Below are 17582 nucleotides of genomic sequence, written 5' to 3'. Positions count from 1 at the left end.
TCAGTCATTCTTACAATTGAATATAGCATTTTGCTGTAGAAGATAAAGTGTCGGTCAATTTTATTTTCTTTTTAGAGCTTCCGGTTAGTTCACCACTTTGTCATGCAGTTCTAAAAACTCTTCAGTGTTGGGAACAAGTTCTTCTCCGACGACTTGAAATCCATGGTGGGCCACCTCAAAACTATATCGCAAGTCATACCTCTGAAGAGAATTTGTCTGCAGGTCCTGCAATTCTCCGCCACAAAGCTTTACTGGAACCTACAAACACTCCTTTCAAGTAGGTTTTCCTATGTATACTGTTTTTAAGTAAAAGTTTTATTAAATCAGAATGTTGTCAGGCAGAATTTAAAGAAAAAATATTTAAGTCCTTCTATGTTTAATTTGCTGTTCTAGGCTCATATCTGTGTCTTTGTGTGATGCATATTGTAATCCAAAGGTTAGCAAACATTTCCAGATAGTAAATATTTTAGGCTTTGTGGGCTCTACAGTCCTTGTCACAAGTATTCAACCCTGCCACTGTAGAGTGAAAGCAACCATAGACAATAAGTAAGTGAATGGGCCTGGCTGTGATCCAGTAAACTTTATTTTTGAAAATGAAAGGCAGGCTGGATTTGACCTGTGGGCCATAGTTTACTGACACCAAATCTGGAGCAGTGCTATTCAAGATAGCCAGTTAGCAAACTGTGTTACTGTCCATGAGGAAATAAAGTGTTTGCACCAAAAGGTAAATCAGTGCAATGCCTGCTTCATCAAAAAAGTCTTGCTACTAAAAATGTTAACTCAGTGTACTTAATGTCTTAGTGACATAGTTGATTTACATTCTTTCACAAGCTCTCACCTCGTTGCACGTCAATAACTGAGTTCACAGACTGGTATGTATTTGCAGACAATACTTTGAGTAGCTCTGCTTCTATATCTTTTCTAAGGAGCATGCCTGTTTTGTTAGATCTTACATTCCTAGGTTAGGGGTCAGCAAACTGCAGCCCATGGGGCCAAATCCACCCTTCCTCTTGCATAGTAAATAAAGTTTTATTGGATCATAGCCACACCCTTTCATTTGTGTATTACCTATGGCTGCTTTTGCACTTCAGTAGTTGTGTGAGACACCATATGGCCCATAAAGCCTAAAATATTTACTCTCTGGTCCTTTAAGAAAAAGTTTGCTGATTGCTACCCTAAGATGATATGGTCTGATTCTAGTTAATTTATTATTATAAACATTCATATAGCACCAAGGAAATGTGGTCAAGTTAATCAGAAATTTCTGAAGTGTATAGTTAAATATACTCTCTCTCTGTAGATCCAAACACTATCTGGCACTGTCGGTGAAGAGACTTTGGCAGTACTTGGTAAAGCAGGAAGAAATTCAGGAAACCTTTATCAGAAATATATTCACAAAGAAAAGGTGTCTAAATGAGGTCTGTGTAAGTTAAATTCTGTTTCACTTTTTTGTTATTGAAGTCTTTGTATTATGCAACCATAAAGAATAAGTTGCATTTTACCAACGTTTTAAAAACTCATTTTTATATTATAAACATATATTATGCCGTTAATGCATTGAACAGTGATTGAAAAGGAGAGAGGATCAGTATTTTCCTAAATCAGTTTAATTTAAAGTAACTAATTCAGATGTATTTGGGACTTTTTCCCCCCCCAAAATGTATTATTTGAGTTAAGATTGTGTATCTTGTTGCCTGTGTTTTGAGTTGTCATGATCACCAATTTAACAAAGTAGAAATTTCCGATGATTTTCATGTGAGAGTTAAAAGAATTTTATCTTAGAACGTTAATCCAAACTAGATTTGTATACTGAAAACATTTCAGATATGTGCATTCTCTTTTTATTCTATTGATTATGCTTCTTAATGAAATTTTGCAAACTCAATTTTAAATTATACTGTAACTGGTTGATTTTACCTTGATATTATCATCATAATGATTATATTTCTCATTTAGTTCAGTGCTATTAAAAAGTTCAAGTTTGATGATATGGGGAACTTGCACCTTAATATAGATTAACATAATGCTTCCTTCTTTGAGACAGTTTTGCTATTAAAAAATAGCAAGTAAACCGAACAGTGGACTTAGTGATATAGTTAATTCCTTATCTCCTTGTGGACTGGTAACAAAAGAGTTCAAGACCGGCAGCTGGTCTGTGGATCACATTTTGAGAAGCATTGCACTAGTCTGAAAGCAAGCTTTGCACAGTTTTTGAAGTAGGAAGAAAAAACAGGATATTTCAGTTGGAGAAATAAGGAAATAGAATGGCTTCTTAATAGACAAATGACCAAAAAGCAAGATAGCCTCTAACCTTATTGAAAAAAAAGGAAAATTATGTATATTTTATTGTCTCTCAGTTTAAGCACTGATTTATAAGAGGCAATTGTACCTGCTGTTATTTACTATTTGCCTGATTATGTAAATATATTTGAATTAGCCAAGCCAGAAAACAAAGTATATAGTGTTCTTGCAACTTAGAAGACTTTTTTTTTTTTTTTGTGAGGAGATCAGCCCTGTGCTAACATCCGCCAATCCTCCTCTTTTTTTGCTGAGGAAGACGGCCCTGGGCTAACATCCGTGCCCATCTTCCTCCACTTTATATGGGACGCCGCCACAGCATGGCTTGCCAAGCAGTGCGTCGGTGCGCGCCCGGGATCCGAACCAGCGAACCCCGGGCCGCCGCAGCGGAGCGCGCGCACCCAACCGCTTGCGCCACCGGGCCGGCCCCTTAGAAGACTTTTGACATGTGTACCTTAGTATAACTTTGAAATCTAGACAAACAATAGATACATAGATACAATACAAATGAATATATTTTAACCTTATGTTTAACCTTATGTAAGATATATCTTAAATATTTAGTATATGAATTAACGTTAAAATAGTTCAAGAAAATTTTTAGGTAAATAAAATTAAAAATGAATATGCTAGATAAGAGTTAGATAAGAGTGTCAGACTAATTAGGATATGTTTACTGGTGAGGTAGTGTTTCTTATTTTAAATATATCTTTGCATAAAATAATTTATTACAAGTTAAAGCTTTCTGTTAATAGTGTATAAAGCACTGCTGCATTGTTCTGTATAAAAAGTGTGTTTACTGTGCTTGTTACTTCTTTGGTTTCTCTGATGTACCTTGTAATATGAATATGCAAATTTGGCATAATAATTTCAAATACAGAATCATTATTTTTAATTGGCATATTTGATTAATATAGTTTTAAAAATAAAAACTTTCCTCTACTGCTGATAAATTTAGTGTATTAGGGAAATAAAATAGTTCTCAAAACAAACAAAACAAAAAACTATTGTCCACTAGATTGTCTAGTTGAATCAGGGAATAGAATGATTAATGCAATAGAGTATCATAACCAAGCCAGAATACATAAGGAGGGATATCATAGACTAATTGAGTACAACTACACCTTTTAAATTCCTCTGTTATTTTATTCTTAGTTTTCTTAGGAGTTTTATGGTATCTTAAGAAAATTTTAAAGTTATTTTTATATTGTAATTATCAAAAACATGAATGTTGGACTAGTAGCTTTATAACTATCAGTAAGCTAAATATTTTCTATGAATTTTAGGTTTTTTTATCTGCAAAATGAGTATAATACCCTTTTGTAGTGTTTTGACCAGGAGATTTAACTTACTTAAAACCTGGCATGATTAATGGTAGTTATTAGAAATTAATTTTTACTGCTTTGCTGTTTTATTCTTGATGGTGATATCTTAAAGATAGTGGCATTTTGATAAAAGGAATATGAAAAGAAAAATTTTATATAGTAAAACATAGATTGAATGGAATTAAACAGAGTATTAACTGTATAGAGTTACTATAAAATTGTTTAATCTTTACTGGAAAGTTGACTGGCCTATTTTTTGCTATTAGCAAAATTACCTTCCATCTCTTTTTTTTTATAAAATGATGATTATCCTTAAATAGTTGAGTATAAGTCACTGTGACTTTTCAGATGGTTAGGAAGTAGATACGTGATTGGCCCTATATTTTGAATGGAAGATGAGGGAGAGTGTTTTGAGAGTACTGCTGTTTTTTATTCCTTTATGTGTTTGAAAGTGAAATTTTTTTCGTCTGACGTTAAAATCCTGATGTGTCCTCAGATCTTTTTCTTTTCTATATAATGTAGTTTATATGGTATGTGCATTTTTAAAATAGGTCTTCCCTATTTGTACTTATTTGGAACTTAAGTACAGATAGCTGCAAACAGACTGTATCTGAATCATTCCCAACAGAAAAATGCTTGACAGCTGTCATCTTTGTCCCCAATTCCTTTTTCTATTTTCTTTCATTTTCTGAGAACTAAAAGTCTTGAACCAACTTTGTTTAACAAGAGCTAATGTCCCCTTTTAAGAAGGATGTGTACCTCTAAGCAGTTTATTGACTGTTTCTGGCTAAATCAATAGAAGGAAAGAATTAGAAACCTAGAAACCAAAATTTTCTAATCAGGAGGTTTTCCTAAGGCGTGAGATATCAAAATGGAGACGAGACATAGTAGTGTGTAAGAGAACAGTTTGATTTTAACTGGCACCAGTAGCTTTGAAATTTGTAATATAAAGTACTTTGGGTTCGGTCTTGCTTTAATGTCAACATTTCAAAATAAGTGAAGTGAGTAAAAATGTCCTAGGAGGTAGAGTACAATTTGTAGTGGTGGTTAATGAGTCATGAGGGATTAGATTTTCTTCAGTCCCTAACTATGCACCCCCACACATGCTTCTTTTGAGATGTATGATTAAAAAATAATAACTCAGTCCAGTGTTATTTTCTAGTAGTTTTGATTAAAAATATAATTTAAAAAAATATCCCCAGTATTTTGCATGTTATATCTCATCTTTACTCTTTGTCATGTGGTTATTGTTTCTTAATGAAGTCATTAGAGGACAACTGTGAAACCATCAAAAATTCTATGATGGAGGAGCCAAACATCAATAAGGTACAAAATATCATTCAACTGAAATTAGAAATTGCATTCTTTAACAAGAAAAACAAAATGTTTGTATTTTAGTTTTGGACTGGACTTTGTTTTCAGTGCAATTAAATTACTATTCCCTCAAATTATTCTTTTATTTTAACAAGTTAAATGTTGCAATCATAAAACTTGTTTCTGTTTTGTTAATAAGAGAATGCAATTTTAAAGGGAGTTGAATGTATCCTGTTTTGGCTACAAATTTTTCTGAGTAAACACAACTAAAGTTCTTATTAATAAAATGTAATTACGATAGCAGTTATAGAAGTATTGTAGTATTGTTCTATTTTTGCAAGTATCATTTTTGAATTTAATTTCTCTCCTATGATAGTAATTCCTTAAAATATATCAAATACTGTTATATAGCATTTACTTTACTGGTAGAAATAACATATAGCACATTGTTTTGTGTGTACTAAATACTCAAGCTACTTGAGAACAAGCGCACAAAGAATGAGAATTTGTACAATCATGAAATAACTTCCGAATGTTCTATGGTCACACATTCAAATATGACTTTTACTAAGTTGATATTTAACTCAAGTGTTTCATATTCTGATTTTAAGACAATCTCAACAGAGTAATTTTTAGGGGAAAAAGTTTCTCAAAAGATTTTTTTTTAAGGCTACTAATTCCCACCTCTTATTCTTTCTCAAAGGAATCTTTTGGTAAAATAGGAGAAATAATTCTATGCAGTTCTTTAAAAAGACTGATTTTATGTCAACTGTATATTATAACTAAAACTTTGGCAAAATAAATATGTGCAGTCCATACTTAACTTGGGAAATTTTTAATGGCCTTGCGAGTTTTGAGAGAATATAATTCAAACTTTTAATCAGTTAACGATATTCCTTGCCTGAATAATCATTAATTACCACAGTCTATAGTGTATCATGAATTCTTAGCCAAAGATTTTTCTTTTGACACTGTTGATAAAATGTTAATAATCAGAATGTTATGTTTCTCTAGTCATCCCACTACATCAAAAGGCAGTCATTCTGTTTGGTTAACATCAAAACCATTTTTGACCAGAACTTTCCAAGCCATCTGCTACAATTTTATTTTAAACAGCTTTGTTAGGTATACTTCACTTAATATAACTGCACATATTTGTTAAAGTGTAGAGTATGATCAATTTTAGCATATGTATATGCTGGTGAAGCCATCACTATAATTAAGGTAATGAATATATCCATCACCCCAAAAACTTTAATTCCTCCCTTCCCACCTCTGTCCTCTTCCTTTCCAGGCAAATACCAGTCTGCTTCCTGATATTATAGATTAGTTTGCATTTTATGGAATTTTATGTAAATGGAATCATACACTATGTCTTTTTTTTTTTTTTAAGATTTTATTTATTTATTTATTTTCCCCCCAAAGCCCCAGTAGATAGTTGTATGTCATAGCTGCACATCCTTCTAGTTGCTGTATGTGGGACGCTGCCTCAGCATGGCCGGAGAAGCAGTGTGTCGGTGCGCGCCCGGGGTTCTGAACCTGGGCCGCCAGCAGCGGAGCGCGAGCACTTAACCGCTAAGCCACGGGGCCAGCCCTGCAATATGTCTTTTTTTTTCCTGTGTCCTTTCTCTTAGCATAATTATTTTGAAATTCCTTTGTATTATGTATTTTGGTGGTTCATTTCTTTTTACTGCTGAGGCATATTTATTATATGGCTATACCACAATCTGTTTATCCATTTACCTGTTAATGAACACTTAAGCTGTTTCCATTTTGGGGCATTTCATATAAGGTTACTTATAATATTCATGCACAAATCTCTTTGTATGAGCATGTGCTTTCATTTCTCTTGTGTAAATGCCTGGGAGTGGAATGAGTGGGTCATATTGTAGGTGTATGGTTAACTTTTTTTTTTTTGGTGAGGAGATCAGCCCTGTGCTAACATCTGCCAATCCTCCTCTTTTTTTGCTGAGGAAGACTGGCCCTGGGCTAACATCCGTGCCCATCTTCCTCCACTTTATATGGGATGCCACCACAGCATAGCTTGCCAAGCAGTGAGTTGGTGCGCACCCAGGATCCGAACAGGTGAACCCGGGTCCCCCGCAGCAGAGTGTGCTCACTTAACCGCTTGCGCCACCGGGCCCACCCCTGGTTAACTTTTTAAGAATCTGCTCAAGTTTTTTCCAGGGTGGTAGTACCATTTTACATTCTCGGTGACAGTGTATGAAATCCCAGTTGCTTCACTTCCTCACCAACACTTGGTATGGGCAGCCTTTTTATTTCAGCCATTCTAATAGGTGTATAGTAGTAGTTCATTGTGGTTTTAATTTGCATTAAGCATTGTATTGTGTGCTTATTTGCCATTTGTATAACTTTTTGGTTGAAGTGTCTTTTCAAATGTTGTGTCTATTTTTTATTGGGTTGTGTGTTTTCTTAATTTAGTTTTAACGTTCTTTATATATTCTAAATACAAGTCCTTTATCAGATATGTGATTTGCAAATATTTTCTCCTAGTCTATTACTTGTATTTTCACTCTCTTTACAATTTCTCTTGAACTGCAGAAGTTCTTAATTGATAGATTGGACCTTGTCAAAATTACTTCTGTCAGTGGATTTTCTTTTTGTTGTCATATCTAAGAAATCTTTGCCTAACCTAAAGTCACAAAGATTTTCTTCTACTTTGCTCTAGATGTTTTATAGTTTTAGTTTTGCAATTAGGTCTATGACCCATTTTGAGTTAACTTTTTTATGTGATGCATAGTGTGGATCACAGTTACTTTTTCTTTTTATCTGAGTATCAATTTTTCCCAACACTCTTTGTTAAAAAGATTATCCTTTCCTCCACTAAATTACGTTTTCCTCCTTTTAAAAAATCAGTTGACATATAGGCGTAGGTTTATTTCTGTTTCTTTAATAATTATCTTTAATAATGCTAATACTCCACCGTCTTATTGCACTGACTAGACCTTCCAGTCCGGTATTGAATAGAAGTGGTGAAAATAGACGTTTTTATCTTGTTCCTGATCTTGGGGGAAAGCATGCAGTCTTTTGTCATTAAGTATGATGTTATCTATAAGGTTGTTGTAGATGCCCTTGATAAGGCTGACGAAGTTTCTTTCTATTCCTAGCTTGTTGAGGGTGTGTGTGTGTGTGTGAGGAAGATGAGCCCTGAGCTAACATCCATGCCAGTCCTCCTCTTGTTGCTGAGAAAGACTGGCCCTGGGCCAACATCTGTTCCCATCTTCCTCCACTTTATATGGGATGCCGCCACAGCATGGCCTGACAAGCGGTGCAGCGGTGCATGCCCGGGATCTGAACCCGGGCTGCCAGCAGCTACGCCACGGGGCCAGCTGCCTTGTTGAGGGTTTTTAATCAGAAATGAATGTTGGATTTTGTCAGATGCTTTCTTTTGCTCCTATGAGATGATTGTTTGATTTTCTTTTTTTAGTCTGTTAATATGGCTAAATAGGTTGATAGATTTGTTTGATGTTAAACCAACCCTGCATTCCCAGAGTAAGCCTCATTTTGTGAGGATGTGTTATCTTTTTTATATCTAGTCATATTTGATTTGTTAAAACTTTTAAGAATTTTTGCGTCTATGTTCATGAGGAATATTGGTTTGCAGTTTTCTTATAATGTTTTGGGGGAAGTTTTTTTTGGTTTTAAACTAATGCTGGCTTCATAGAATGAGTTGGGAAGTGTTCACTCCTCCTTAATTTTTTGGAAGAATTTGTGTAGGATTAGTATTATTTCTTCCGTAAGTATTTGGTAGAATTCACCAGAGAAACTGTTTGGGTCTGGAGTTTTTTATCTACAAATTCAATTTATTTAACAGATAGTAAGGTGAAGAAGACCTTTAAGACTATATCCATTGTGATCTTTTTTTACTTTGATGTTATGTTGTGTGACCTTTAGCAAACTAAATTATGTTCGTAGCACATGCAAATTTTGTATCTATTTTTAGCTGAGCATATCCTGTCCCCACTTCCTTCCTTTCCCAGCTTAGATTTCATGATCCATCATTATGATCAATCCCTTGCAAACATCCTCAACCTTTTTGCCCTGTTCTCTCTACACTGTACTTGCCTTGAAAATTCCCAAACCTGTTTAAACCCAGCTCTCTGTCTACTCTTTGTCTGCACCCCAATAGCTGAACATGGATGAAGAAAAGGCACAAGCCACGGGGCTTACCTTACTTAAAGTTTATAGCCACAAATCCCAAATTAAACTACAGTGCAATCATAATAAATTACTCTGTAGTAAGTTTTTTCATTCTCTTTTCCATTCTCCCCACTTTTTCCCTCTTTCCTCAAACTTCCAATATTTCTTTACTGCTTCTCACAGATGACCTTATTTTGCTGTCAAATAAGTGCAGTCAGCAGAGATTTAGCCTGATCTTTCCAACACCAAATCTAAGTTCTGCTCTATATGCAGATATTTTGTTCTGCCTTCTCTAATAGAGATGAACTGTCGTTCTTCTATCCAAGGCCAAATTCTTCTCCTCATGCAATGATCCTGTCTGCTCTTACCTACCCAAGGACTTTGTCTCAGTAATTACCCCCCTCTCTCCTCCAAAATAAATTTTTACCTCTTACTTAGATTATTCTCCTCAGCATAAGCAAATATATTTTATTTCTTGCTTTCAATTGAAAACCAAAAAATCTACCTTTGAATCTACCTACCACCCCATTTCTCTAATCCCCTGTCTAGGAAAATTCATTTATAGATTTTCTATAAAGTCATTCAAGAAGACTGAAAGAGTAATGTTGCAAACACCGTGTAGGAACCACCTAGCTTAAGAAATGAAACATTATCAACTCAGTTGAATGCCTCTGAATCTTCACCAATGGACTTCCTTACTTATTCACCAGATGTCACATGTCTCTCTAATCTAGTTAGGTATTATCTTCAGCCCACTCCACTGAGATTTCCTAGTCAGGGTCACCATTGACTTCTAGTATGCTAAATTCAGGAGTCAGTTCTCCATCTTCTTCTAATTCAACTTTTCAGTATGCTTTGATACTGTTTACCCCAGACACCTTGAAACTCTTGCTTTACTTAGTTTCTATAACATCGTCTTTGATGATCAAATATTCATAGTTGGAGCATGTCTCCTGTTCTTTCAGTTTATTCAGTATCAGTATTTCTCTTTCCCAAAGATACTTCCCACTCCTGAGTTGTCCTTTCTTTTTCCCATCCTGGAAATATTGGGTGCCCCAGGACTTAGTTCTCTAACCTTTTCTCTTCCTTGTGTTTACTTTCTCTTTGGGTTATCTCATGGCATGATGTCATCCATACACTGATAACTCTTTAATCTCTCTAGCCCCATTCATTTCCTGAACTCCGAACATGCATGCATAATCGAATAGTTACCTCCCCCTGAATGTTAAGACACAGAATTTTCTGTCTTCCCCTTACTCTTTCCTTCACTTTTGTCTCAGTAAATGGAACCCTCACTCACCCAGTTATCAGGTCTGAAATCTGGGAGTCATTCTTGCTTCCTCTCTTTTACTCGTACTGCAATTTCAGTCTATTAACAAAATTTATCCTAATTCTAACCACTTATCACTACCACCAGTCCTACTACCCTAATCAAATCTACCATTACCTCTCATCTCAGCTACTGTAGTAGCCTCTTAACTGGTTTCCTGGTGGCCATTCTCATACCCTTTATGTTTTGCCTCATAACATCCAGACTTATCAAAACCCTCCAATGGCTTCCTAGCCTTAAAGTAAAATCTGAACTCTTTATTATGGTTTTTGCTAGCCTTAAAGTAAAATCTGAACTCTTTATTATGGCTTTTAAGGCCCTGTGCAAGCTGAACCCTGCCTACTTCTCCAGTTTCATCTCCTACCATTTGTAATTGTTCTCAGAATTAAATATGCATAAGCTCTTGAGATGCTCAACACCATTCATCCTCTCCTCCCCTCCAGTTGATTCTCACACAGGTCATCTTGGGACCACACTACAGTCAGGCACTGCATAATGACATTTTGGTCAGTGATGGGCCATATATACAATGGTGGTCCCATAAGATTAGTACCATATAGCCTAGGTGTGTAGTAGACTATACCATCTAGGTTTGTGTAAGTACACTCTATGGTGTTCACACAATGACAGAATCATCTGACGCATTTCTCAGAACGTATCCCCCATTAAGAAACAATGATAATGGTAATAAGAGGTTACCAGAGGGGAAGGGGGGAGGGAGGAGGGCGAAAGGGATAATTCGGCACATGGTGATGGGTTGTAATTAGTATTTGGGTGGTGAACATGATGTAATCTATGCAGAAATAGAAGTATAATGATATACACCTGAAATTTATACAATGTTGTAAACCAATGTTAGTGCAATAAACAAAAAATTAAAAAAAAAAAAAAAAAGAGGTAATGAGAGGACAGGAATGTATTCCCACACTGAAGAAGCTTTTTTAAAGTTCATGCCTGCAGGAGCTTTCCTCTGAATAAGTGTCAAGTTTGAAGAAGCCCTGCAGGTGAAACTGATACGTTTCCCCCCATCCACTTACTCATTACCAGCAAATAGCATATCCCTCTATTCCATGGAAATACCATTTGTCTCTATTTCCAATTTCTTCGAAACCCAGTAGTGGGCACTTAGTATGCTTGCCAGGCAGATAGGTAGCTAAGTTGGAATTTTGTCATAAAATTACAGAATTTGACTTATACATTCTTACTGGATAATGGGCCTCTTGTAGCCAGAGCTAAGATTTTTCCTTATAAAGAAGTTGACCCTCAAATCAACCATAATGTTTAGCGAACACTGAAATAGTATGTGTTTGTAACCGAATTGCATTTTAGATTAGAATATATTTGACATCTTTACATCCAGTGACTATGAGTTTTGTTTGCGTAGGGTTATTTTAGCTTGGTTACCTTATAAGTCTCTTTCAACTTTGCAATTGAGCAGTCATCTTAGTTGCCATTTTTAAAAATACTGCTAACCCTACTCAGTTCTGTGGTCAAACAATGGACAGACATTGGTGATATTTTTATCTAAATTTTGCAAGAAGTAAATATGTTGTATTGTAACTTCAAATTAGTAACTTCTGCACTTCACAGTGATTTGTGAAACATTTTATAGTAATCCATTTAAAGATTGACGGTTAGGGAGGATAAAATGAAACAATATCCTGCATTAACCATCATTCCCAACTCTTAATAATTGCCTCCTCTTTTTACCTCTGTTTATTTTAGTAAATGTTGATTTTATACAGTTCCTTATTTTGAGTTCAAAGGTGTTATATAACCTTCTCTGGGGTAAGCAGACAGTCAAATATATTTCCCTCATCTAAAGTACCTTGAATTATGGTTTATTCAGCTACTGAAATGAGTACTGACTTGGGCAAATTGCTATGCCTTTCAGAGTCTCAGGTTTTTCTTCTATAAATTAAGTTATTTTAGGCCAGAAGTCAGTGAACTCTATTCAGCTTGCCATATCAGATCTGTTTTTCTGTAAGCCATGAGCTAAGAAGAAGGGTCTTTATATTTTTTAAAGGTTATTTAAAAAAAGAAGAATATGCAACAGTGACTCACTATGGTCTGCACAACCTAAAATATTTACCATCTGACCTTTTAATATTTATAATATATTATCAAAGGATTATAATACAAATAAATGTGGTAAACAAATCTTATTTTAGTCATTAGAATGTCTTGATCCTTTAGAGTTAATTTATTGCATCTTGGGAACATAAGCAGTTAATGAAGTTGTATGTTAAATCAACTGTCTTTTTATATGTGAAAAAGCAAGTTTGAAAACACTTAAATTGCCCTTGTCAAATTTTGTTTTAGGGATATTTGGCATGTAAAATAGTACCTTTGGATTTGAAATATCTAAAGTTTCTTAAAATAATTTATGCGTTAAATGACAAATTGGCTTATATTTTTTTTCTACTCCTAAAATCGCTATATTTTTGTATTTTCTTTCCCTCCATTTAGATAGAAGCAGATTTGGGTTATCCTGGAGGTAAAGCAAGAATTATTCATAAGGAATCTGATATCATTACTGCCTTTGCTGTTAATAAAGTAAGTAAACAGACATTTTTCTTTTTTTGCTTATTAAGTATTCATAGTTGGAGAATGTCTCCTGTTCTGTCAGTTTATTCAGTATTAGTATTTCTCTTTCCCAAAGCTACTTCCCACTTCTGAAATTGTAATCTGAATAGATTTTTTTATTTTATAAAATGATTTTGTTGTTTGGTAATTTATTTGATTTTGGATATATACCAGATAAAATAATGTTTTATTACTACATAGAGAGGAGTATCAAGTATTTATATATGCAATAGCTTTTAGAATTTATACAACACATTATAACAGTTAATCCAAAGAAAAGGTTTTCTGTTTTCCTTATGTGAATCTGTTGGATTTGGTTCTTAATATTAGATCAAATTTAAGCTTATATGTGACTTATAGAAAATTCTCCCTTCTTTGACTGCCCAGCTAGAGTGTTTTCTTTGTATTCATTAGACTTCTACTGAGGGTCTTTCTTGGAAGTGTCTATAAGCTACTCACAGAAGAGGTAGCCTTAGGTACAGTGGTCCAAGGTTGAAATTTGTCGTAATCATTTTGCCCTTCTATCTTTCTTAATTTCCTTACTGCAAAGTTTATAGTGACTTCTAGTTACTCTTGTTTCCTTTTTTCCCATTAACTTAAAGGCTGTATGTATGTATGTGTATGTATATAGGTATGTGTGTGTGTATATATATATATCCTTTTTTCATGTATTTCCTAATTTTAAAAAATTTTTAAATATTATTTAGATATATATCCTATGGTATTACTCATTCAGTAATCATTTCACCAGTTGATTTTCCATCTTCCTTTGCTATATCTGTCTTTTCTTTGGTTTCTCCTAGATGGCTTCTTTGTCATTCTGTCTTCATCTTTCCCTGTGCCCTTTGTCTCATTTCCCTCATAGACACCCCTGAACAATGACTAAGTTCTGTTCTAGGCAGGCAAGTTTGGAATCAGCCCCTTAGCCAGGCAGTTCTCATGTTGTAATATCTGTGTAATATGGTATATTCATGTTAAATACAAATACAAAATTATGTCTACACCTAACCCCAGTACCTTCCTTCCCCTGAAGAAAATATGATTTTGAATATTCTGTGCTATAAAACAAACTAGCTTTTCTCTTTTCTTTTTTTGGATGTATATCAGTAACTAGTAATGAACAATCATCTACTAGTAATCATCAATCATCTACAAAGTCTGCCATTCACTGTGTTAAGAGTGTGCTTATTTAATTTTTATTTCTCCAGATTTGTTACTGTTTTTTTACATCCTTGCTAAGTTTTTAGCTGAGAAATAATACCTTTTGCTTTAAGTTGCATTATTTAAAAATGCCAATGAGATTGAACTTTTTCCTATTTATTTAGTTGTGAATTGTCTGTGTCAAGAACCGTGAAGGGTCTGAGATTTTTCCACTCCATTCAAGCTAACAAATTAGCTTTTGCAGTTTAATGAGTTTAATGGGTACTGTTAGAAGACACAAGAATCCTGGACCAGAGACAAAGCACAATTTGTTACTAATAGCAAAAGCAGTAGCCAGAATATCAGCATTTTTGCGCTGGTTCTCTGAGCTACAGTTTCCACAAAGTGACAGGGAGAGGGCCAGATGATACCTGCACACAAAGTGGGTTGCATTACAGCGAGGAGCGCTGAGTTTAGGGAACCCAAATCTTCTCTAAGGGACAGTAAGCATACCTGCCCTTTGATCTAGAGGAAGAGACTATAGCCATATAGACATCCTGCAGATAATACTGCGAAACAAAGGACAGTCAGTGACTCACTCATAAGACAGGCAGAAATGGAGAGACCCATGGAGAATTATCTCCCAGCAATCTAGTTTTATCTTTTTTCCATTTATCTTTGGGGTCTTAGTTTTTTTGTATTAGTTTGTATAAGCATTTTACGTAATGAAAATATTAATCCTATTTTCTCTTTGCTGTCAGTATCTTTCCATTTTCTGTTTTACAGATGCACATTTTTAATTCATAGATGTTTAAAATTTTATGTCATTTAATCTGACCAACTTTTCATTTATGATTTCTTCTGGCATACTTCCCCCATTCTTTTTCTACCCCTACACCTTTTCTTTATGACTCTTTCCCAAATTATGTTTTTCTTGCCTAGGATTGAAAGGCTTTAGGTAAAAGTGATACTATCTTATTTGAAAAGTTCACCATTATTTCTTTAGTTTGATGTTTCTTATCTCCCTTAGCTTTTTCTACCTTTCAGAGATCCTGTCTTCTTCAACTTGTCTTACCACATTTCTGAACTGTGCAAACGTTAGGGAGGTTGTACCATTCTAGCAGACTAGAGAGATAGTGCTGGGAGAAGTAATAAAGTGGTACATGCCTTACTGTTTATAGCTGGCTTCCTGTTGTATACTCCTGAATTCTTAGCATATAAACATATCTTCAAGCTCAGGCTGATGATTATTACACTCAAAATTTAATTATTAAAATTAATTTAAAATATTCATTTGTGAGAATGCTGTATATAGTCTATGCCTTAAAGTTCTTCAAGTTATCGTTTCTAGAGGCTATTTTGTAGTTTCCATTTTCAAAAGTAGCCCATATATATGTTGTGCTTTTTTATTTGAAAATTACTGTATGGTTAATTTTTCAGGCAAATAGAAACTGCATAGCAATTGCTTCAAGCCATGATGTTCAAGAACTGGATGTTTCTGGGATTCTGGCTACACAGATATATGCTTGGGTAGATGATGATACAGAAATGGAAACCAAAGGGTATCGTTATACTTTGTTTTTCTTCAGTAACATTGCAATAGGAATGATGATGTTCACAGAACTATAACTTTCAAAAGCTTTTTTAAAGGAATTTTCCTAGATTGTAAGCAAAGTAGAAGCTGATATGCTAAAGAGTAAAGAAGGGGTGACAGGAGCTTTAAAGAAGGGAATTGAGGATTAGAAGAGAATTAAGTGAAGGGATCTGAAATTGTTCACATATGAAGTTACTGTCTATGAGATAGGAGTTAAGAAGTGAAGAAAATTAATTTTAAAGGGAAATATAAAGTCATATGTTAGAGCTTTCAGGTATAACAGAAGAAATGAAGAACTGATGGGTTGCTTTCATTCTGGTTGACATTCTTTTGTAGGTCAGAAGATTTCTTGGTTATACATGCTCGTGATGATTTAACAGCTGTACAAGGTACAACCCCATATACACATAGCAATCCTGGCACTCCAATCAACATGCCATGGCTTGGTAGTACGCAGACTGGCAGAGGAGCATCTGTGGTATGTAAAGTTAAAAATATTTGTGAATAAATGTCCTATTTTTCTCTCTAGCTTAACAGATAGAAGGATGATTTAAACATTTTTTTTAACTCTTAACTTTTTAGTAAGTTGTACTTGCTAGAAATTGTAAAAATTTTGATTATGAAGAATAGTATGTTTTCATTTGAAAAGGATAACAAAAAATTTTTTTAGTGATAATTTCAAATACAAAGAGCTGTATTTTAAGTAATAATTACTTGGAACTTACTGGTCCAAATCAGGCCTCAGCAAGATGTGGTTTATGGGTTAAATCCTGCCCACCACCTGTTTTTGTGTAGACAACAGGCTAAGAATGATGTTTATATTTTTCAGTGATTGAAAAAATATTAGGAATGGTACTTTGTGACACATGAAAATTATATGAAATTCAAATTTCACTGTCTATAAATAAAGTTTTATTGCAACATAGCCACAGTTGTTTGTTTAAATTTTGTCTATGAATGCTTACATGCTACAATGGCAGAATTGAGTATCTGAGACAGAGACCATATGCCCATAAAGCCCAAAACCTTGATTATCTGGTCCTTTACAAAAAAGGTTTGCTAAACTCTAGTCTAGATAATATCTTTTATTGGATATTAGCTAACAAATGTGACTATATTAAGTGTGACTCTTTTTAATGCTGAGACAAATATATTATTCTTTTTTTAACAAAAACAATATAAATTTTTTAGAATTTAGCAAAGTATAATATGCAGATGAAGTAAAACAGAATTTTTCTGTGGTAATGGATGATCTTCTTGAGCCCTGATTACCTAAGATGTAATCCATGTTTATACCTCTATAAGATTCCTTTATTGATACTTAGGGTGTAGAAATGGGTACACAGAATCAAAGAAACCCAGCAGCAGTAGCTCTTTTAGTGGCTTTCTAGGTGGTAGGGTTTTTTTTTCCGTTTCCTAAGTCCTGTAGAATTCTTTTCTTGGCCAAAAAAATTTTTTTCAGTAGTCAGTAAGAATAATTGTTTAAATGAAGGCTTAATCATTTTTAATAATACCTGATAATATTTTGTACTTAATGCAGTTTCTTTACTGCTCTTATAACCTTATTATTCTTTGAGATCTCTGTTGTAGCTGTTATAATACTCCTGCTTACCATTCTTCAGATGAAGCTTGAGATCCAGAGAGGTCAGGTGATTTAACTCAGGTCACTATCTCAGATTTGTGGTAGAGCTTGTATTAAAGCCCTCCATTCCTCTTAACTCATTGATTTCAGGTAGCAGTGTTTTAAGTATTAAATTGAAGAATTTGAAAAGCAATCTAGTAATTATTCAAATGAAATGACTTGGTCATTACTAGTTAATTTTTTTCCAGTTGA

At 34.3% G+C, this 17582-nt stretch overlaps 1 protein-coding gene across 7 annotated transcripts in view; it reads left to right on the top strand.

Annotated features, from left to right (window-relative positions):
- Positions 1-17582, top strand: part of DMXL1 (Dmx like 1) — a 131823-nt gene that overhangs the window by 92250 nt on the left and 21991 nt on the right. For 4 of the 7 annotated variants that reach the window (XM_014796571.2, XM_087429905.1, XM_004420282.3 and 1 more), the window contains 6 exons: positions 76-277; positions 1301-1418; positions 4887-4949; positions 12898-12984; positions 15595-15716; positions 16085-16226. In XM_014796571.2, the coding sequence (XP_014652057.2) occupies positions 76-277; positions 1301-1418; positions 4887-4949; positions 12898-12984; positions 15595-15716; positions 16085-16226 (734 nt within the window). Of the gene's footprint in view, positions 1-75; positions 278-1300; positions 1425-2557; positions 2803-4886; positions 4950-12897; positions 12985-15594; positions 15717-16084; positions 16227-17582 lie in introns of those variants that run through there. The other 3 variants (XM_087429904.1, XM_004420283.3, XM_087429907.1) reach the window with 3 other exon arrangements.

Source organism: Ceratotherium simum, chromosome 4 (genome assembly GCF_057802395.1).
Source record: "Ceratotherium simum simum isolate JZ-2026a chromosome 4, ASM5780239v1, whole genome shotgun sequence".
NCBI classification, from domain to species: domain Eukaryota; kingdom Metazoa; phylum Chordata; class Mammalia; order Perissodactyla; family Rhinocerotidae; genus Ceratotherium; species Ceratotherium simum.
Note: the sequence above shows the minus strand (reverse complement) of the source record. Positions and strands in the feature narration are given on the sequence as shown.